We start from the raw sequence: 23,663 nt of genomic DNA on the forward strand, positions 1-23,663 counted from the left end.
ACTTAAATCACACATTATGAACTGATGATTATTCTCTGTTGATCCTATTTTAACAGGGATATATATGTATGCCATCACCTGGCTAACAATCTGTTTATTGCTAATGTCTACAACTTGTACTTTTATTCCCAAAATGAGTAGGTTTTAGAACCTCCAAAGAATGAACTGTAGCACAAGTAGCTATCGATCAAGAAAGACACAATGTTACCATTCACCTCACCACCTACATAAGAGCCACATTAGTCTACCAGCAGGAATGCTCCAAATAAACAATCCTCCTCCCCCCATGGCAGGGTCATTGGGATTAATTCTCTGGGGAAAACAGAGGAAAATCCTTATTCAGAATCAATTGATTTTGCTGGAACCCTGGACTATATGGAATTTTGTTTCTCATGTTTTGCTGCACCATTGGAGCTATGGGAATATTCATATGGAACAGCCCATCATTTTGCATATTCTGCACAGAAGCTGGTTGGACTGGTGCTACAGACTGACTCCACCAGATTTGAACTGGATTCTGTCTACCTGCCCGCTTCCAGTGGTCAATTTTACTGCAGAAATAACAAATGTGCTGTTGTTCAGAAAATCAATATTAACGTTCACTTATCTTTTTGTTGATAAGTTCAACAATAGTATCTTGAGATTTTGGTGAATTCAATAATCAAACCAACATATATTTAACCAAACCTTCTCTGACGCAAATCACAAATAAGAATAGCACATCAAAATCACAGTAACCATACCACCAATTGAACCCAGAATCAACATTGCATAATCAAATACCTCACTCACAGCATAACAATCCATCACTCCGCACGGACCACAATATTCAGTACCACACCGGAACACTCTCAGTCACCAAAATGCCACCAGAATCATGTGGCTCTATACATACTTACAATCCAACTTGTTCAGCCAGGAGCAGCACCACAAACCTAGGACACAGCAACATCCACTGGGAAAATCCACTATGACTAGGGACAGGGCAAAAAGGGAAATTTCTAAAGCAGAAAGGACATGTTCTTAACTCGCAACACTCCTCTGCTACCACGTATTTGTGGGTGCGGGGGACCCTGCAATTTTGAAAGCCCAAAATTGTACCTTCACAGAACACCAACACTTCGATGAATTGAAGACACTGTTAAACCTCAATTTCAAGAGTTAATGTGTTCCAGAGGTAAGGCTCCTCTCAACACAGAACAAATATCTGAATTACAGTCAACAAATGAAAACAGCCTGCTCAAAAACCTCTAGTTCTAGATCAGCTGAATAGTTGAAATGATTTATTACAAAAATTCTAAAATGCAGAACAGAATAATCGCCATGAAGGCTCTCAGAAAATATGGCATTACAGAGAAGTGTGCAATCAAAAATATTCTAAGTTCCAATTGGGCAGCAAAATAAAGAGAGAAACAGACATCATCCCTAGTAGCATTAAGGAAAGCTCTTTCAGCACCCCAACACCGATGGTTTTTATATAATATCTTCAAATTGGAAATCACTAAAACTGCTGAATCATCTTGGTATGATCAAATGTGTTGCCTTCTCTACAAATCAGAGCACAAATTTATTAACTGTCATATTGTCATAGAACCTAAGCACTATCCCGCTACATGAATATTGATTCTGAAAACTCTATTCTAATGCCATCCTGAGATGGTGGGACAAACTAGATCTGTGAACAGCAAGTTATTATGAATGAAAAGTATACAGTGAGCTAATGGAACAACTTTGAAGTAAAGTTACAGTTTGGAGAATAGGCCCTGGAGAGTTCATCGAGACCAGGAAGAAAAATACCAATGGAAATAAACAAACGTGATTCTGCTTGACTGTGTACTGCAGAAATGACAGATAGTGAAATGTGCAGGGAGAGGCATCCATTTTGAAGAATATATTTGCTAGGCCCAAATTGAGGGCTATTTAACAAAGGTCTGGAAAACACTCTTCTATATGTCATGGGAAATTAGTTTTAAAGACAATAGTACAATATTTGTGTGTACATATGTCATTGAGTGTAAAACCACATTCTGCATGTTGTTAATGCTGCACAAAAATATGAATGCATATTTCTAACAGTAGATAGGAGATAATTACTCATAGACTAAAATGTTGGGAAATGTTCACGAGTTCAGGGTAATTTTAATTATCCTGGGATTTCAAACGTGTCGGCAAAATGAAGCAGTCCCACAGCATGGCCAGTTTGGATGGAGTACAATGCGCTGTTACTTGAGACCACTGGAGTTGGTGCAGGTATCTGTGGCAAGTGTTGTGTGAAAAGCCTTTAAAGCGTTTCAAGTCTTTCAAGTAAATATTTCCTTGTGAATGGTCATGTTGGTCAATTCTGCATGTGTTGCATGCCTTTGATTGTTTGCCGTATTTATTATGTAAAAACCTCTAGCACAGGGGCGCCGATTTCTAAACACCCTTGTGTACTCGGTAAATGTTTTTATAAATAACTATGCTATGAGAGAAACATGTTTTACCGCTGGGTATTATACTAGTGACGTAACCCCTAGAGGCCTCTTCTAACCTAAAGCGCTTGTCTACTTTCAGGTGAGAATGTGGCGCTGGGTGGTCGAGCCACCCAGTCAACTATTGTTGCTGGAGCAGCGATTCAATACGGTTACACGGCACATGCAATCAACGCCATAGATGGAAATCCGGATCCCAATGCTTCCCATGGGTCCTGCTCCCATACAGATTATGAATATGGTCCCTGGTGGAGGGTGGATTTATTGAAACCACAGACGATTTATGCCATTTACATCACCAACAGAGATGCTTTTCCCGAGAGGCTGAATGGAGCAGAAATTCTCGTCGGGAATTCATTGACGAACTATGGAAATAACAATCAAAGGTAAAGTTTAAAGTTTATTCACTTTTAGTTGCCATTTACACATAACAGATGCTTGTTAGTTAGATCTGTGTCGTGATATTTGTATTCCAATGTTTGCGGCTTCCAGGCCTACTTTCGATGAGAATAATTTGTGCAGTCTCTGACATGAAATTAAATGTTTACTGTCCATACATAATTTAAATGAATATTATGTGAAAACAACATATCTCGTATATTAGACACACTTCAGGCCAAATGTACTGGTTTATGAGCTGTACCCTACTTTTCAAGAGTTCAACTAAATATTTCCTTTATTACATTAATTGTGTTCCATTGAGATCTAGGCTTTCTCACTAGATATGAAGTAGACTGCTTTATGCCGCTCCACTCACGGAGTATATCTTTAGCACTTATGACTGGGTACATCTAGATCCGATGCAATTCAGGGAACTGGGCCATATTCTGACGGTTCGATTTCTGCCCAAACACACTTATAAGAATTAGTCACCTACTAAGTGATGCTGTGTCACGTTTACTTTTGCTAAGGGTAATCCTGACTGACTATGGCCCCACTTTCTGGGCACTCAAGCGCTTGTGGAGTCCAAACAAACATTCTTCTACACTGTCTGCGATCTGCAGGTGTGTGATCTCCGTCACAGCGCCACCTACCCCCTCCCAATAATCTCTAAAGCGAGGACGTGCCCATAACATGTGCGTGAAACCCGCCTCTTCAGACTTACAGCGCGGGCGATGATGTGGAGTTTCCGGGAACATCCGATGTAGGCGGTGTGGGGTTAAGTAGGACCTGTGAAATATCATACACTGTATGAATTTAAATTTTGCATTTCCAGACACTCTTTTGGAATGCTATAATATGCATGCCCAAGCCTTATTAGTGATATCTCGTTCAATAGCGACTTCCCACTTTGCTCTCAGATCCGTGAGGGGGGTTGCCGCCTGAGAGCGGATACCTAAATATAGCCACTTTATGAGGTGTCGTCCCGCTCCCATATAGCATAGTGTATGAACTAAATCGTGCGGCGGGGACTCCGTCTGTTGAGGGGCCCAGACCTTCTTCACACAATGTAATACCATAGCACGCGTTAAGTATATGCGTCCGGGCACCCCTGTAATGTGCATGAAGTTCCCATGATCTAGAAGTGTACTGTCACTAAATAGGGCACCTATGGTGTCTACACCCACTTCTGTCCAGGCCTGTAAGCTCTGCTTTGTGAGTCTTCCTCCCGGAATTGGAATCCCCAGCTATGGGATGTTCCCAGCGTAGGGAATAGAGCGGGCATGTGCTTCAACGCTTTCTTCCAACACTGAAGCACGGTGGTGGTGTACAGGGGGGAAGTTTGCTTTTCGGCAGTAACAGTGTATGAAGTATCCCTCGGTCGATGTACCGGATATTGTATCCTATTTCCTGTAAGTTCCTGTCCGCAGTCCAATAGGACAGCCATTGCAACTGACTGGCGTAATAATACGCTTTGAAGTCCGGTACCCCCAGCCCTCCCTTGCGCGGCTCCAGCTGTAGTTTTTTAAGGCTTACCCTCCGGTGCCTAATCCTCAATAGCAGATCTAACAGCATTGTGTCTACGGTACGGAATACAGAGGGGGGGACTAGCATTGGCAAGTTAGCAAAGTAGTATAATAGTCGGGGAAGGACCACCATCTTGGATATGGCAACCCGTCCCATTACTGATAGCGGCAATGAGGACCAAAATACGAGCCTCAACCGCACCGCACGTATTGCTTTCATCAGGTTGCCATCCAGTTGATGTTCTTGTGACCTATAGATATGTATACCTAGGTATTTAAATGTGCTATGTGCCACCGGTATAAGGTATCGACCAAGGCTAATGCCATCTGGGCGGTCGCCTTCATGCAAGAAAAAGGCAGTCGATTTTCCTTCTTTAATGGCTAGACCAGAAACCTGTTCAAAACTGGAGAAGATACTGGGAAGGGGTTCCAAGGAGCCTAAAAGGTCCCATAAATATATAATAATGTCATCAGCATAGGCTTATATCAAGTGTGTTGTGTCCTCAATCGGAATCCCCAACGGACCGGCTTCCTGCCGCAATTTAAGTGCCAGTGGCTCTATGGCCAGCACAAATAGTGAAGGGGACAGGGGGCATCTCTGTCTCATGCCCCTGTGCACCGTGTACTCCTGTGAGATGTGATTGCCAGTGCGTGCTCTCCCAGTAGGGCCAGTGTATAACAGTCGCACCCATCCGAGATACTCAGGAGGCAACCCAAACTTCTCCAGGGCCTTGAACATGTAGCCCCACGTGAGAGTATCAAGTCCAGTGCTATGCAGCCAGTATCTCCAAACTCTGCAGGAGCAGTGGCTATGACATGATGTAGCCGTCTGATATTTAACGACGTGCTACGCGCCGGCAAAAACCCGCATTGATCCTTATGTATTAATGTGTGTAAGTGGGGTAGAAGTCGGTTAGCTAAGATCTTACTCAAGATCTTGTACTCTGTCGCTAGAAGCGAGAGTGAGCAATAGCCCGAAAGATCTGAGCCATCCCGGCCCGGCTTGGAGAGCGATGCCACCAACGCTTCCTTTGTGGTATGCAAGAGGTGTCCTAGTTCTAGCTCTTTATTATATAATTTCTCCAGTTTAGGGACTAAAGCCTCAGAATAGGAGTTCAAAAATTCTATCGGTCGGCCGTCTAGGCCTGGGGCCTTATTTCGTGGAAGCCCTTTGATGGTTGATTTTATTTCCATTTTTGTAATTGGTCCCGTTAAACTTTTCTGCGTCCCCACAGCGAACTTTGCATAAGGGAGTCCCTCTAGAAATGTGTCGATGAGCGAAGTGTCAATGTGTTTGGGCGCGCTGTATAAAGTACTATAATAGTTGCAGAATACGTCATTTATGTCCTGCTGCGAGCAAGCCATACTCAGCCCTGGAACGTTGATGTTATGAATCACTGGAGGTGTAGGGTCATCCCGCAATATTTTAGCCAATAATGTCCCATATTTGTCAGCCTCAGTGTGTTTAAGCTGTGTGTACCTTCTTTGGTCTATGACCCGGAGGGTTTCTAACAATTCGGCATGTTGTATGCGCAGTTCCTGTAATGGGGCATGTTTGGTCAAGTCGTTCGCTGCCGCCTGATCCAGCTCATTCATTGAGTTTTCGACCCTGAAAAGGCTTTTATGTGTTTCCTGTCTGGACCCCACAGTAGCGCCTATCGCAGCACCCCTGGCCACCACTTTGAGCACATCCCACTCTATCAGGTTAGAGGAGGCAGTGTTCCAGTTTTCTAAAAAATAGTTAGTGATAGTCGTGGACAACGTGCTGCAGAAGGGGGCATCCTCTAGCATCTGGGGCCATAGCTTTCATGTGGGGACTGGGGTTGGTATTCTGCCCCAAGTAACACATATTTCCAGGGGATTATGATCGGAAAAGATCTTCGCTAGATATGTGGCATGAGTCATTTGTACTGCAATGTTAAGGGAACAAAATAGTCTGTTAATGCGTGTATGTAATTGGTGGACAGGTGAGAAAAAGGAGCATTCCTTGTTTGTTGGATATAACATTCTCCATACGTCCCCCAGTGCCCACCCAGTATTCCAGCTGCTAAGGGCCTCAGCTTGCCTTACAGTACCTGCTCCGTTCAGGGGAGGGTGTGACCTGTCTAGTGATACATCCAGCACCGAATTGCAGTCACCTCCCAAAAGCCACGGGTACATGTCCCACCCAGACAGCACTGTGCTCAACCTGTTGAAAAATGTGTCTTGCCCAAAGTTTGGGGCATTGATGCTACCCAATAGTATGTGTCTGCCTTGGTCATTGGCACGTCGTCCAGCTCTATAAAGGGGACCCCATGCCTAATCCATATGGTTGCCTCTCTCGCAAAGGCCGAGTAATTAGTAGAGAAGACCTGTACCCTCCATTTCATGCGATCTTTGCAAGCTTCTGACTCGGTGAGATGTGCATTCGCTTTGTGGGGTGGTCGCCAGTGCCCTTCATTGTTCTTTCACACAAGTAATGACTTGGGAGCTCTACAGAGCCTGGGGGATGCCTCACTACTTTCAATCGCTTAACGCCGTTAGTGTGACTTGAATAAAAAAATTGTACATTAGTCCATCTAACCTCATATCGGGCGCCAGCCGCTGCAGTGCCACAAACAGGAACCTCTAACACACTCTACAGATGCAGGTACTGCCATCAAATAGTCTGTAAGCCCCCAGAGAGGCCCTACTTTATGTCAATACCATCAGTTAGCATCATGCAAAGTGCATAAAAGAAAGGATGCATGCAATTGGAAAAGTGCCAATCAGACTTTAACTGCTTAAGTGTCCCAGTGGCAGGCCCGGTGAGACCTCACCATCTGGCTCATCCCAGCAGACCATCCGCTGTCTGAGGTGTCACTGACGGGAACATTGTAATACTATGGTCAGAGTCAGAATGGATGGTACTGTCTTCAGATGAATCAGTTGCAATCTGAAGGTTGTCTTCTCTGAAGGAGGCCGCAGCTGCAAGAGCCTCTTCCCTCTCAGAAAGAGCCTGTTCATACGTGGGGTTGGGGACTTGCAATTGTTTCACTCCCTTGGTTTTACGGCGGAATCTGCGACCTGGATTACATTTAGGACTGTTGGGCACGGCACGGATTCTAACCACTGACCTTGACACTAGATCCATCATCTCAATTCACTCCTCGGCATCGTCCGGGCTGTCAAAGAAGTACGTTTTTTGTCTGTGAATTAGTTTTAGGTGGGCAGGAAACAACAGTGCATATTTTAATTGCGTAACTTCTTATTTATTGTTTGGAAGGAAGACCTTTGGCGTTGCACCATTAGTGTATAGTCAGGGTATAGTGACACCTGGTGATTTTCGAATTGGATTTGTGTCCGTTCACGTGCCTTCTGTAGCAGTATGTCCCGGTCTCTGTAATTTAGTATCTTGACTATCAAGGGTCGTGGCTTTTGGTTTGCCCTTAGGGATCCGGTGGGCTCTCTCCACACAGAGGAAGGGCGAAAGACCCTCTGGGGCCACATGTCCGTGAAACCATTGCTCCATAAACCCTCGCAGTGTTCCGGAAGACCTACGACACAAACATTGTTTCTACGGTTCCTACCCTCTGCATCTTCGATCCTGTCTTGCAGGCCATTAACCTGCTGCTGCAACAGTTGGATCTGTGTCATATGTTCCTTTACTTGGGTTCGACCTCCTTCAGAGAGCGCCCATGTGATTTCACTGTGTCAGCGAGCTTGATGTGGTCAGCTTTGAGCAGAGTGAAGCCCGTTGTGAGTGACCCTACCTGCTGCTCGATGGCCTTTCTTGAGTCTCTGACCTCCTGTAAAATTAAGTCCAGCTTATCCTGAGGCATCTCTACATTGGTGGGAGGAACGGAATTTGGTGAGGATGGCCGTGTACAGTTGTCTGGGTCCTCCGCAGTGTGATTAGTGGTTGTGACTGTTTCCAGCACCATCCCCTTGGTTTGCCCCATTGTGTGTGCCTGCACTCACGTCCGACCAGAGATGTCCCCCCGTGTATGAGGGTGGCGACAGGCACTGTAGCTCTGGGCGCGCACTCGTCTCCCCTGAAGAAGGTATAATCAGGTCAGGGGGATGTAGCAAAGCCCTGGCAAATGAATCTGCGCAACTTATATTCAGGTCAGAGCGCTTCGTGTGAATTGAGGCTCGCAGTGTTGCACCCCTATCAGTTCTGTACAGGTGAGTACACTATACAATTAGCCCTGTGCAAGCTACAGTGCCGTCACCACATTGATCAGGCAGATCCCAGGTGGCAGTGCCCCATTCTCCTCCACTGTACAAACAATATTATCGGGTGAGGTGCGCTTTACCTCCAGAGCCACCCGGTAGGTGTCAGTGGGCAGGTGCAGGCAGGCGTAGGGGCAGGTGCAGCACTATTGTTAGCCTCCACTGCATCCTCTGCTGGAGTCAATGTGGGAGCAAATGAGCTAGGTACTGTGCACTCGCCCCTCGTCAAGGCCAGCGCTCTTTCAGGCCAAGGCAGCACACAGTCAAAATGGCGGCTTGGGGAGGGTGGGAGTGGCACCGCAGCCTAGCCGATTCGCTGAGTTATGCGCCTGAAGCAGGTTCCAAGTCAGCGGCTCCCCCCAGCGCTCCTCTCCTCACCTGTGGGACCCCGGGGGGGGGTCACCCTCCACAACCGGGTAACAGCGCTCAGCAGCAGATGGAGCGTCGAGGCCAGGCAGAATATCCAGGGGCATGCGACATGGCAAGGGAGGGAGGTAAGGCCCAGCACTCTGCCGGTGCAGCCACAGCGTCACTATTCCAGGCATTCTCTTGACAGCGAGCTTAGACCAGACATCAGGCTTGCGGGCGGGACACGTCCTACCGTTCCTCCGGTCACATCAGTTCAGGTCCGATAGGCCCAGCGCTGGTGTTAGGCCATCCACGCAGGGAGTGTGTCCGCTGATCACTCCATGGAGTATGCTGGGGTAGGGCTCCATCCGATTAGGAGCAGCGGCAGTTCCAGGCGTCTGTGCGCCGCCCTTGGTAATGGCAGCAAGTTGAGGCGGTCAGCTTTGAGCACCATCTAGTCCGCCCTTGAGGCAGCCACCTAAGCACCGCCAAAGGCCGCGGGGCTTACTCGGAAGGGCCCAGGCGACCCCACTCCCCCCAGCGCCACCCTGCTGAGCCCAGTCCAACGAAACCGGCAACCGGAGTCCAGCCTGTTGCAGTTAGCGCTCTAGCGTTAGCCGCTAGAGCGCCGGGGTCTAAGACGCGACGCGTACGCCTCGAGCGTGGCGTACGCGCCTGTATATAAATAAAGGGGCGCGGCCTGAGAAGGCAGTTGGCACCGAGACCAAGACGGCCAGTGTGGCGTGCATTATTGCAGCGATGAGCGCGCGCCGTTGGTCCTGACACATGAGCGCTAGCGCCACAACACTGGCGACGAGGAACGGGACACACATCTCCGTGTGCCTCGGTTTTGACCCGTGCCCCGCGGCAGTCCCGCGCGCGCACGTGGGTCTGCTGTCCTGATTGGAGCCACGCTCGTCTCCCTGACATCAGAGCTCATCCGTGCATAACCTGCCATTTCACCGGTGAGTGCACGTGTGCACAAATTCACTCTACTAATCGGCGGAAGAACATTCCCGCCTCCTGCAAGGGTGGTTTCCACTGGTGGTCGTGCCCTGGTCTAGCCTTGAGACGTCCGGAGACACCCTGGTGTGGGGATTCCCTGATTCTGCGGCCTGCTGATACTGCTGTGTGGTGTGGGGATTCCCTGAGTCTGCGGCCTGCTGCTACTGCTGTGTTGCGTCCCGGGGTGCCATGGGTGACGATGAGCGCCCCGCCCAAGCAGTGCCACTGCACCCACCATCTGGCGTCCTGCCGCCCTTCAGCGAGACTGCTGACCCTGCCACCGCCGCCCCACGCTGGCAAACGTGGATTGGCCGGCTCAATAATTACTTCTCTGGGACCAGAGAGACTGACGGCACTGTCAAAAGGTCACTACTGCTCCACTATGCGGGGGAGGAGGTGTATCTCCTGTTCAAGCATCTTCCGAACACAGGGAACGCAGACGACTATGACGCGGCCGTGGCGGCCCTCAATGCGCATTTCGACCCCCAACTGAACCCGGACTTTGAACATTTTAAGCTACGCCAGGCGAGGCAAAGGGAAGGGGAGTCAGTGGATGCATTCCACGCCCGACTGAGGGTGTTGGCGGACACTCACCTCGTGGGAGAGAGAGCCAAAGAGGAGATCAGAGCACAGCTGATCTGCGGCATACGAAGCAAAAAACTACGAACCCTTATCCTTCGCCAACCGAACATCTCGATGGCGGACATCCTGGTACTAGCACGGTCTCACGATCTATCTGACGCCCGAGCGGAGGAGATGGAACTGGCGCTCACACGAGGAGCCGGGCCAGGAGTGACAGTCAAGACGGAGCGGGCCGACGCAGTACAGACGCGCGAAGCGCCCCGCCGACCCGGGGCCAAGAAGCCTGCGGCCTTGTGTGGATACTGCGGGTATGACGAACACCCGGCCAGGACGTGCCCCGCAAAAAGGAAAGTGTGTGACAACTGCGGGGTAATGAACCACTTTGCGTCTGTCTGCCGCAAACGCTCCACGCAACGAGACCGAAGGGGGAGGAGGCCAGCGAAGACCATGGTGAGACAGCTGTCCCAGCTATCGTTGTCTTCCCACACCAACGCAGGCCGCAAGCAAGCACAAGCCCTGCGAGAGGAGATCTCTGAGTCCGACGATGATGAGGGGGAGACGTACCTGGTCTCATTCAACAGAGCCCTCAAGAGCTCGAGAAGACCGCAGCCGAGGTGCGACGTTCTAGTCGCCGGATCCCGAATAAATGCAGTGATCGACACGGGGGCATCAGTCACCGTGATGGGAGTGCAACAGTACAACCGCCTCCGGCCCAAGCTCGAGCTCAGACGATCGAAGGCCCAAATCTATGCCTACGGAAGCGACGTGCCGCTGCCCCTTGCGGGAAAGATGACGGTGCCAGTGAGGTCAGAAGATACCGAAATAACGATTGATATACACGTGATCAATCAAGAAGCAGACACCCTCCTAAGCGGGCATGCAGCCGAAGACCTGGGACTGATAGCATTCCTTCGGAAGGTACAAGACTCCCAGACTGCCACTCTGCTGGACCAGTTTCCGGTGCTGTTTACTGGTCTCGGAAACATCCGACGACCGCCGGTCAAGCTTCACATTGACCGCTCCGTCACACCTACAGCGCTAAAACACAGACGGATTCCTTTCCACTTACGCCCACTAGTGGAGGAGGAGTTGAGGAAGTTGGAAGAGCAAGGCGTCATCGAGACAGTAACAGGCCCCACTCCTTGGGTATCCCCCATGGTGATAGCAGAAAAGCCCCGCCAACCAGGCAAGATCCGAGTGTGTATCGATATGAGGCTGCCCAACAAAGCCATCAAAAGGGAAAGGCACATCACGCCCACGATGGACGACATAATCGCAGACCTCAACGGAGCCCGGTGGTTCTCCAAACTAGACCTAAACGCGGGGTACCACCAATTAACGTTAGCTGAAGAGAGCAGATACATCACTACCTTCAGCACACACCTGGGGCTGCGAAGGTACCGACGCCTCAACTTCGGCATCTCTTCGGCGGCGGAAATATTCCAGAACACTATCAGAGACATCTTGCAGGGGCTACCAGGGGTACTGAATGTCAGTGATGACATACTGATACATGCCACAAACGTGGATGAACACTACCGGCGGGTCCGGTCCACACTGACGCGGCTGAAGGAGTTCGGAGTCACGCTGCACAAAGAAAAATGCCAGTTCTTTCAGCAAAAGATCGAGTTCTTTGGGTACACGTTCACCAACCAAGGCATCCAGGTGGACCCGAGAAAGTCCCAGGCCATCAAGAACGCCCCGGCACCAACATCCGCGTCCGAAGTCCGTAGCTTCCTCGGAATGGCCACATACTGCGGGCGATTCATCCCAAATTTGGCCACCACAGCCGAGCCTCTCAGACGCCTCACAAAAAACGACACCATGTGGCAGTGGGGGAAAGAAGAAGAGGAAGCATTCCGCGCCATCAAGACCACGCTTCTTGATCAGGCCACCCTGGTCTATTTCGACCCGACCAGGAAGACGGAGCTGCTTGTGGACGCCAGCCCAGTGGGGCTGGGCGCGGTTCTCACACAAGAACAAGGACCGGGGGTATGGGCAACCCTGGCTTACGCAAGCAAGGCACTTACAACAACTGAGCAGAGGTACTCTCAAATTGAGCGGGAGGCATTGGCCATCCGGTGGGGCTGCCGACACTTCCACCTGTACGTCTGCGGGCACCCCTTCACGGTGGTGACGGATCACCAACCATTGGTGCCCCTGTTCAAAGGAACAGCGCCCCACCCCCCTCCGAGGATCGAAAGGTGGGCCATCGGGTTGCAACAGTACCAGATGGATGTGATCTATCGACCAGGGGCAAAGAACCCGGCGGACTTTCTGTCGAGACACCCGGAGAGTGAGGAGATGTCCCCGGCAAGGAAGGAAGAAGAGGATGACACCGAAGCACACATCGACCTGCTGGCAGCCCTGACCTGCCCCCAAGTGCTGACGATCCGGGAGATCCTACAAGCCGCGGAACACGATGCCGTAATGGCAAGGACACGAGGAGCTCTCCAGAGAGGGTCATGGGCTGATTTCTTACAGTCCGCCAACTCGTGGACAGAGGAGGAGAAGAAGGACTTGCAGCAGATCTGGTGAGTGCGGAATGAGCTAAGCGCGACCCGAGATGGAGTCATCTTACGGGGGTCCAAGATCGTCATGCCGGCCGCACTACGCCATCAAGCCACGCTCATCGCTCACAACGGCCATCAAGGGACGGAGAAAATGAAGGCCCGGATGAGGGCGAAAATATGGTTCCCGGGGCTGGATGGCATGGTGGAGGGTGTAGTAAGGAGCTGCTCCGCGTGCCAAGTGACGAGTGGCCCCGAGCCTCCAGCCCCCATCGTAACAGAAGAACCGGCGAGACACCCGTGGGATAAAGTCAGCATAGACTTCGGAAGCCTCCCAAACGGAAAAGCGTCACTAGTCATCATCGACAACTTCTCCAAGTATCCCGTGGTGGAAGCTTTACCATCCACAGCATTTGCGTTTGTGGTACCAGCGCTGGAAAAAATATTCAACATGTTTGGGCGCCCCTCTGAGCTAAAAAGCGACAACGGACCACCCTTCCAAGGTCACGAATTCAGGGAGTTCCTCCAGCACCAGGGGATAAAACACCGGCGAATCACCCCCCAATGGCCGCAGGCCAACGGAGCGGTAGAACGCTTCATGCGGACTCTGAATAAAGTGATACGGATAGCCGGCGTGGAACATCTAGACCCCGAAAGGGAGATTCAGCGATTCCTGGGGGAATACAGGAGCACGCCCCACTGCTCCACGAAGCAAGCCCCATGGACTCTGATGCTTAGAGGTACGCGTCGCGATGGGCTACCCACGGCCCCTGGATGGACGCCCCCACCATTCGAAGCGGAGCAGGCCCTTCAACGACGGGCACACTGAAACCGGCAGGTGAGCCGGACTATAGGCAGTCGGGAGCGCGACATCAGGCCGGGGGACAGCGTCCTCGTAAAAGATCGAAAGCCGGGAGGAAAATTCAAACCCCGGTACGAACCAGGGAGTTGGACAGTTGCACATCGACGAGGCACCATGATCACAGCTGAAAGAGGGGCGGAGTCGACCACCAGGAACATTTCATGGTTCAAACGCATTCCCGCAGCCACTGAGCGCGACCCCGGGGCACTGAGTGAGACGGAGGAGGAAACCTCGACCCCTGAGCTGGGATCGGGACCAACACCCAGCGGAGCCAGCGCACCCCCAGAGCAGAACCATCCTGCCCCTGAGGGAGGCGAAGCGGGGAACAGCCACCCAGCCAGCTCCGGCACTCGTGCCACCGCAAGGTATAGTCTGAGAGAGAACCCCCCGCCAAGCAGCCGCCTCAGAGACTTTGCCTGCCAAGCAAGTGAGTGACTGTCACAGACTCTAGTTATTTTTGTTATCCAAGTTGGGGAGGGATGTTGCAGTTAGCGCTCTAGCGTTAGCCGCTAGAGCGCCGGGGTCTAAGACGCGACGGGTACGCCTCGAGCAATGCGTACGCGCCTGTATATAAATAAAGGGGCGCGGCCTGAGAAGGCAGTTGGCGCCGAGACCAAGACGGCCAGTGTGGCGTGCATTATTGCAGCGGCGAGCGCGCGCCGTTGGGCCTGACACATGAGCGCTAGCGCCACAACACAGCCGATTCACCTGCCCCCGACCTCCGGCTCGTAGCGTCACAGGATCCGGCGATTGGCACCTCACAGCAGCACAGGCCTCTCCTCTCCAGCCAGGCCGCATAGCCAGATGAGCTCTCCATCACGTGTTCTCCGCGACACTGTCGGTTGTTAGAGGCTGGGAGGCCAGGGCAGCCTCCATATAGGATCACAGCAGTGGCAGCCCGTCAATCCGCGAGGTCCGATGCAGCTCTAGATGCACCTGCGTGACAGGATTATTATCCCCTGGCTCCGTAGCCTCTTCAGTCCGTGTCCGCCATGTTGCCCCCCCCCCCCCCTTTAAACCTATTGATCAGATCAGATAATATTTTTTTGTTCCAGTTACTTAAAACCATATACAATATATGACACATTTATAAAAAAAGAAAAGCAAACAATTAAATACAGACAATCGGCCCAAATTAAAAAATGTTTACAAAAAAGCATAAAAATGAATTCCTTTTGTTTTAATTGTCCCCATATTTAAGTCATCAAAGATTCACATTCACACCTCCTAATTGCTAATGTTACGAAATGTCCTTGCCTATCCCACTTGTTTTGGTGAAGTGCCCCTAAAACAGAATACAATTGACTCACATATTTTTCTTATCCCTTTCGTATTAAAAGTCTGTTTCAGTAGGTTGTATGACGTAACCACACATACTATTACTACGCGCGCCTTTCCATTGCTGCCCGTACAACGCTTGCGTCATTACCACGCTTTACGATATTTTTTACAATGTATATGCCTTTACCACGCATGCCTTTCCCAGGATAATATCGTCATAAAGGCATGCTTGGTAAGGGCCTATAGGTGCTCAATTGACATGCGTGGTAAAGGCATTACCTTTGTAATGGCATGCATGCCGTTGAGACACACTGGCATGAAAGTTCCATATGTTTTGCTGTTTCTTCCCGCGTGATCCGTTCACAGTGCTAAATAGACACTATGGGGCAGATTTATGAGCCCCTTGCGCCACTTTTGCGTCACTTTTAACATGGGAAAAGTGACGCAAAAGTGGCGCAAGGGGCTCATAAATCTGCCCCTTTGAATGGACTTCCATTTTCTGACGCAACAGAGAGGTCAGAACAAGAGAAAACTTTCTCCTGTCGCAGCCCAGTGCCCGTTCTTGAACCTTAAGTCCGCCAGTCCAAGGGAGAGAGCCTGATGGGTCCTGAGAAGCAGAGGTGAGTTGAACGCTGCGTGGTATGCGTGTACCTGGCCCTAACCCCTAAAAGCGACCCCTGCCTCAGCCCTCTAGCCCTATGTCCTAAACCCTAAGTCTGTCCCTTTTCTTGGCCCTACGTCCTAAAGCTGCCGCCCCAGTCACATTTCCCTTGCCCAGCCCTGAACCCTAAGTCTATCCCTTTTCTTGGCCCTGGTCCCTAAAGCCACCACCCCTGACGCAGTCCCCCACCCGGCCCTGAGTTCCTAACCCATGACCATTACGGCCCTGAACCCTAAAACCGTGTCCCCTGCTGCAGTACCCCGCCCGGCCCGAGTTCCTAACCCATGACCATCCATTACAACGGACCTTTATCACGGTATATTCGTGGTAAAAGCTTTGTAGTTACGGACATGCGTGGTAAAGGCATGTTCGTTGTAAAGTATTCCTGGTAATGGTCATGCGTGGTTAAGACCGCGTAATAATAGTTGTTTCACATTTCAGTAGATTCTTACGAATGTCCAATAACTCGGGATATAAACAGATAATGTGTTCCAGTGTTGCCCTCTCCCAGCTGCAAAGACGGCACGTGCTGTCTAATCGTGCGGGGTTTTCCATCATGCGTCAAACTGATAAAAATCCAGAGGAGTCTGAAGCATAAGAAAGATGATATTGCCTTCATGCTGTAGTTGAAATCGAAGTATGGTTTTTGTATCGCGTAAGACTCTAGAATATATTTGGAGTTTTTGTATTGTGACAGCCTCTCAGAGTCTAAGAGGTACATGGCCGTTTGGTTAAAACTTCGGAGTGGCTTTCGTCATTTTGTGCAATTTATGATCGGCGGATCATACTTGGTCAGCATGTCATTAACACCAGGCTCTGCCACTGGTACTTCACTGTATGCTTTTCAAACTTCTTTTTTAATGTTAAATCTTATGGGGTTATGAGCCGCCCCTTGACTGTCTGTGCAATAGTGGATAAAGTTAATTGTAATCCGGGCTGCGATCGGCATTAGTCCCAGCTCTCATTTTATTAGACTGCAGTGTAGCTTTTCATAAATATATTCCTGATACCACTCGGAAACACTGTTTCTACTTTCCTAATGGTTTCTGGAGGCTAAGAAGTTTCACCATATGTACAAACTGGAACCAACTTGGCGTTAGTCACAGTTACCATAGTGCAGATGGCACTCCCACCGTATTTAAATGCAGAGGGGCGTATTTACAAGCCCCTTGTGCCGCCCTTAAGTCACTTTTTCCCACTTAAAGTGACGCACCGGTGGCGGAAGGGCCTCGTAAATAAGCCCCTTGTGCCGCGGTGCATCACTTTTTGCGACACTCCAGTGGCGCAGGAGACTGCTCCATACTCACCAGGCAGCACAAAGCCACTTTTTATGGCTTAATGCTGCCTTGTAAATATTGTTCCCTTTAACACAGTTTTCTGCGTTAAAGGGGCATGCAATTAGTGTTGCTGGGGGTGTTCCGAGCAACATCCATGGCGTTATGCCACTGCCCCAGATTTATGAGAAATCGCAACTCTGAGGCAGCGCCGAAAATGTCCCTTCCTGCACAAAAACAATCATCCCCGCAACACAGGCACCCTTGCACCATGGTGCATAGGTGACTGCGTTGGCACACGGCAGTCCATTGTGCAATAGCGCAGGGGAAAAGGACAGGAATGCACTGTATCTGATAGATACAACACATTCCTTTTTTAAGTTCAGAAAAGTTTTATTAACAAGAATACAGGTGTCAACATACAATTCACAATATTAAACTCTTGTCATTACAATTGAAATTACTACAATACTGTTATTTGAAATGGACTCATAAGCACAAGATAAAAGGAATGAAGCAATAAAATATGTCTTGAGAGTTATTAATATATTAAAACTGAAAAACCAGAGTAAAAAGAAAAATCTAGGAACATTAAGGGGAATCAAGGGGGTTTTAGAACTTCTTGTCGAGAAGGTTCCAACTGGAAGGACCGCTTGGCATTCGTGTCAAGGTAAATTGTGACGGGTGCCCATAAGTCCAAGCGTTTTGCTGCCATATGTAAGGGATGTACAAAAGCTGTGTCTAACCTGTGATTATGACAAACGATATACCACCATGCCTTATAAGAAATTTTTGAAAAATCCTTCCAATTTGCAGTAATTTGTTGAAATTCAACCGCGAATAACAAATCAATAATCTTAACATTAAGCGTAACATTCTCCCAGCAAGATGATAGACTTCCTAAGAAGACATTAGCAAAAGAAAAAGAAAACTTGGTTCCATAAAATAAGTTGATTTGAGACCACACCTGTTTCCAAAAATCATGCACAGTTGGGCAGGAGAAGATCATGTGAAAAAAATCAGCATTTGGGGAAGCGCATGTCCAACAAGCATCCGGTATAGTCATAAATCGCTTACTTAAAGCATTAGGTGTCAATAAAAGTCTATTATAAACAAAAAATAACGTTTGTGTTATATTAGCTGCTCTAGATGACTTACAAATCTTGGTCCATATTTTATTCCAAAGGGATACTGGCCAGGAAAGCATAAAATCTTTTTCCCAGGTCTCTTCTACTTTGGATTTCTGCCTAACAATATCTTTAACTTGTAAGTAACTGTATATTACGGAAGCTTTAGGTAGAGATTTTAACAATGAGCAAAGTTGTGAGGTAGGGTTCAAGTTGGTAGAAAGAACAGGAGCAACAGGAAATTGATGATATATGTCCATCACAGCTGTTTTGAGTAAATTATATTTACAAATGAAAGAGATCGGCAAATCGAATAGTTGACTAAGTGAAGCAAAGGGCAGAAAGTTTGATTGTGAAAATAGCTGGTGGATCCAGATTAAACCTTTGTTTCTCCAAGATTTCCAGTAAAATGGTTTATTACTAATAAGTAGATTCTTATTATGCCAAATTGTTGAATTGAGGAAGGAGTCTGTAACATTACGAGTAGGGGGAAGAACAGATTCCAGAAGTTTGGAGGTTAATTTGATTATGGGAGTAGACAAGGTCTGTGGTTTACGTGAAAAGGAGAGATATTCAGCAAAGGAAAAGCGGGATAAGAAAAGACGCTCAATTGTAGTCCAAAGAGGACAATCCTCTGTGGAATCTGACAACCAAAGAGAGGCCTGACGTAGGAGGAATGCTTTCTGATATTTCTGAAAATCGGGAAAGTTAACTCCCCCCTCTGTTTTAGGACGTGTTAATTTAAATACAGACATTCAAGACTTCTTGTTATTCCATAGGAAAGAAGAGAGAGTAGAATTAACCTTCTGAAAAAATTTAGCGGGAATAGGGACCGGAATATTAGAAATAGTATACAAGATTATAGGTGACAACATCATCTTTATAGTATCCAAACGACCCCACCAGTAGAGGTACAAAGGATGCCATTTAGTGGATAAATCTGAAATCTTTTGAGTACATTTGTTCATGCAAAGTGCTACTGTATCCGAAATTGTAGGGGTAATATATAATCCTAAGTATTTAATGTGGTCAGGTTTCCATTGGAAATTAGAAGCACTAAAATCAACCTTAAAAGTAAACTTAGTCAGGGGAGAATCTCGCATTTATCGTTATTTAGTTTGTAACCGGAAATAATGGAATAAGTTCGCACTTCTGCTAAAAAGGCAGGGATTGAGTCAGTCGGTTGCGACATGAAAAGCAAAATGTCATCTGCATAAGCTGCGAGTTTGATGTGGGAATTGGAAGTCTGAAAACCATATAAATTGGGATTTTGGCGTAATTTGGAGAGAAAGGGTTCCAAAGCCAAATTGAATAGGAAAGGGGAAAGAGGACACCCTTGACGAACTCCTCTGCCCAGATCAAAGAATGGAGAAATTAAACCATTGGCACATACTGCTGCTCGAGGACAAGAATAGAGGAGGGAAATCAATGAAATGAATTTGGGACCGAAACCAAACCATTTGAGGGTATAAAATAGATAGGTCCACTCAACCCTATCAAATGCTTTTTCGGCATCCAGCGCTATTGCCGCAAGTGGTTGTTTTGAATGGGGGGATTTAGACAAAACATTGAAGAGAAGTCGTATATTGTCGTTGATAAATCGACCCTTGACAAATCCATATTGTTCTTTCCCCAACAGGTCTGGTAGGTAGGAATCTAACCGTATATCTAAAGCTTTAGAGAAGATTTGATAGTCAATGTTGACCAAGGAAATAAGCCTATAATTTTTGCAACATTTAGAGTCTTTACCTTCCTTGGGGATGAGGCATATGTGCGCTTCTGAGAAGGATCCTGAGGAGCTGCCCAATAAATTAAAAGAGTGTATTAGGGAATGAACTTTGGGCATCAGGTGTTTAGAGAAGTGGAGATAGAATTCTACAGTGAAGCCATCAGGGCCAGGTGCCTTTTCTTTTTTAAGGTGTTGAAAGGCCTTTAATAATTCTTGCTGTGATAGATCTAGCTCCAGAGAGGATAGGTCCGGAGAGGTTTGTTGAGAATGTTGGATGTTTGAAAAAATTGTGACAAGGAGTAATCAGTGGGTTGCGTTTCGGAAGTGTATAGTGATTTATAAAAAGAGGAAAATTTGTCCAAAATCTCTAAATCCATGAATTTTAAATTTGATTGTTCGTCGTATATTGATTCAATGTTTAATTTGTTGTGCCTGACTTTTAAATAATTGGCCACAATTTTCCCTACTTTGTTTTTCCCCCCATAAAATTTAGCGCTAGATTTTAATAAGTACAATGAGGCATCTTCAGTAGATTTCTTATTAAATTGCATTTTAGCATTAATGAGAGCTGTCAAACAATCTTGCGAGTGTGAAGTATAATAAGAGTGCTCCAGTCTCTTAATATCCTGAAGGAGGTCCTTAATAAATTTACGGGCATCATTTTGTTTCTTAGCAACAAAACCAATTATAAAATCTCTCGCAGATGCTTTAAAAGCATCCCAAACCATTGAGAAAGGCATGGATTGAGTCTGATTTATCATAAAACATTAAACATTAAAAAGAGAAGACTGGAACACCCTTCAATGACAATTTGACATTCAGCCATCTACCATCATCATCTAATTCCTGGGAAACCAGTGTGAAAGGAAGGGATTTGAGGCAAAGTATCATGACACCATTACGCTTGCCATCACCTGGAGAATAGAAAACTTCACCCACCCCACCTTTTTTTAATTTCAATGATTCAGCCTCTGTAAGGTGCGTTTCTTGCAAAAATGCAATATCAGCTTCTAACTTGGCCAAATGTGTCAGAACTCTTTGCCTTTTAATGGGAGAGTTTAATCCCCTAACATTCCATGTAACCAGTTTCAGTGACATAAGTTATTAAATACGAAATGGTCCAAAAATAAAAAAAACAGGAATCCAAGTCATTACAGCAACAGTAAAAAGAATAAGGAGAGATAAATAAGAAAATAATGAGATCGAAGGAAAAAGGATGTGAGAAATTTAAGTCCAGAAGCAGAGACCGAAACTGAAGGTAGAAAAGAACTGTATTGTGATAAGAAGAAACCAAGGAAATAGGAGAAAGAATAAGAAAAAACACAAAGGGGAAGAAGACAAGAGAAGTAAAGAATAAAGATGGTAACAACACCCATGAATAGAGTCAGAAAAATATCTAGAGAAGGAAAAAGAAGATAGAATAAGAAAGATGAGAGCAAAAAAAGAAATGTGTAGGAATAACATACTTACACATAGAGGAATCAGGGAAACAACACGGGAGGAGGGATGAAGCCACATGGAACAAACGGGGCATCCAGAATTAGTCAACGGAGGACCAGGGGGAGACCACGCCATAAAGGTGAAAGATCTATGAAGGCGAAAGACAACAAAAAGTAAGACAACACAAAGGAACACATTGTGAACATAAGAAACCATAAAAACATATCCAACGAGTGAACGAGCTCTGAAATGCAAAAATTCAAATAGTAATAATAACTAGACTGGAGCAGTGTACAACTACAGCATATATTAAAAGTCAAGTAATATTCGAAGATGAGGATCCTGCAGAATCCATAGCACTAGGTCCGCAGGAGTTAATAAAGGTCTGTAGTCGCACAGGATCATCATATGATGTTGTTCTGTTGTTGTAAGTAACCTTGAAGAGGCAAGGATGGAAAAGACCATAGCGAGCTCCCATCGACCTCAAAATTGGTCTCATGTCAAGAAACGCATTGCGCCTGTTAGTGGTGGCTTTAGCATAGTCCTGTGCAAAAAAGAGGGTAGAACCAGACCAGGTAATTCGTTGAGAAGATCGGACCGCTGATAAAACCTTTAAGAGATCTGTATACTCCAGAAAGTATAGAATGACTCCTCTAGGTCTTTGCGTAGATGAAGCAGGTGAAGGAGGTCTGCCCAACCTATGAGCTCTTTGTATGTTAAGAGATGTGCCATCTGCTAGGTGTAACAGTTTGGGGAGGAAAGACTTAAAAAAGGTGAGAGGGTCTGACCCTTCAATTCCTTCCGCCAGGCCGTAAATACGCAGGTTATTCCTTCTATTTCGATTTTCAAGGTCCTCGAGCTGACGTTGAAGCACAGAGACCTGTGATTGTAGCTGAGAGACATTTGCATCTGTATTTCTGAAGGAAGACACACTATGCTCAACTGCAGTGACTCTTGTGTTAAGTTGAGACCAATTGTCTGTGAGGATCTGTAACTTGGTGTTAGTTTCCTCCATAAAGGGTCGAAGGGCTCTGATCTCTTCCAATAGTAACTCCATAGAGAAGGTTGAGGTCGTTTTAGGAGGAGAGGGCGGATTTTGTTTTAGACGTTTAGTAACAGATTTACCAGGGGGGACCGTAGAGGGCTCCATGCCAGTCTCAGAAGTATGGGATGAAGATACCAGAGAGTCTTCCAACCTGGAAAATGTAGTAAAAATCCTTGAATTCTTGACGAAAGTTTGTGTTGAGTTGTGGTGATTAGATGAAGCACTTTTCAATCTTCCCATCGGTCATGCACTGCCTGACACACCAAACCAAGGGTGATAAGGACCAATGCTGCGAATGAGTAGGGAAGAACCATAGAAGAAACCGGCCAAAGATGTGAATATATATATCCGTCAAAATTATGCGTTCAACTGTGAAATAATGTTAAAGATCCATTATGAGGCAAAAAATATTCCAGGGAAAGAAGAGAAAAAATAAATGAATAAGTAAATTAAAAAAAAAAAAAATAGTGTGTCCAAGTAATAATTAAAGTCTCAATATTGATAAGGAAGATGTGCCAGCAGATTGTCAAAGTGGAGAAAAGTGCTTGAGATACCACAAAATGGCCGCTGACAGAATTACCCATCCAGCAAAATGACAAAAAGAAATAGTAACATGCAGCATCTCATGCAAGTCCTGGGGCACAACAAGAAGCTCAGGTTGGAGCCAGAGTGTTAAAGGAGACTTGAGTGATGCATTTTTGTAAAAAAAAAAGCATTTCAGAAGGAGGACGCGCTGATGAGACCACAAAAACAAAATGGCGGCCGTTACCGCGTATACGCGCCTCACGGGAAGGAGGTCGTATATTGAAATAACCTCGCTGCTCACAGGACCAAGGAGGACACCAAGCTGCTCACCAAGCCTTCAGCAGCCCTCCATGCCTCTTCATTTCGCATGCGGCAGCCTGGAAGCATGGGACCGCCGAGTCGCGCCGCTGAGCCTCAGCCGGACGCCACCATGTACGCCGGGCGCCAAGCCATGCCCACATACAACACATTCCTGCCCTTTTCTTTTGCTATAGGGCAGGGCAGCAGCAAGGCCTGCAGCACTGCCCTATGGCAAAAACTCATACATGAGGCCCAAAGTTTTTCATCACTCCAGAGATTACTGTCAATTTCCGCTGCAGGTATTCCATATGGGTGTGGCAGTTTAATTTATTGTCCTATATTCCATCCCAAGGTATGAATAAATGGACACCTGCTCAGTTTCATCTAAGGCCAAAAAAAGTT

At 47.3% G+C, this 23,663-nt stretch overlaps 1 protein-coding gene across 1 annotated transcript in view; it reads left to right on the forward strand.

Annotated features, from left to right (window-relative positions):
* The window catches only part of LOC146822082 (uncharacterized), a 237,178-nt gene that overhangs the window by 163,460 nt on the left and 50,055 nt on the right, over nt 1–23,663 (forward strand). The window contains exon 6 of the mRNA XM_085613179.1: nt 2,554–2,857. Coding sequence (XP_085469305.1) covers nt 2,554–2,857 — 304 coding nt within the window. The remainder of the gene's footprint in view (nt 1–2,553; nt 2,858–23,663) is intronic.

The sequence above is a fragment of the Triturus cristatus genome, chromosome 6 (assembly GCF_964204655.1).
Source record: "Triturus cristatus chromosome 6, aTriCri1.1, whole genome shotgun sequence".
Classification (NCBI taxonomy): domain Eukaryota; kingdom Metazoa; phylum Chordata; class Amphibia; order Caudata; family Salamandridae; genus Triturus; species Triturus cristatus.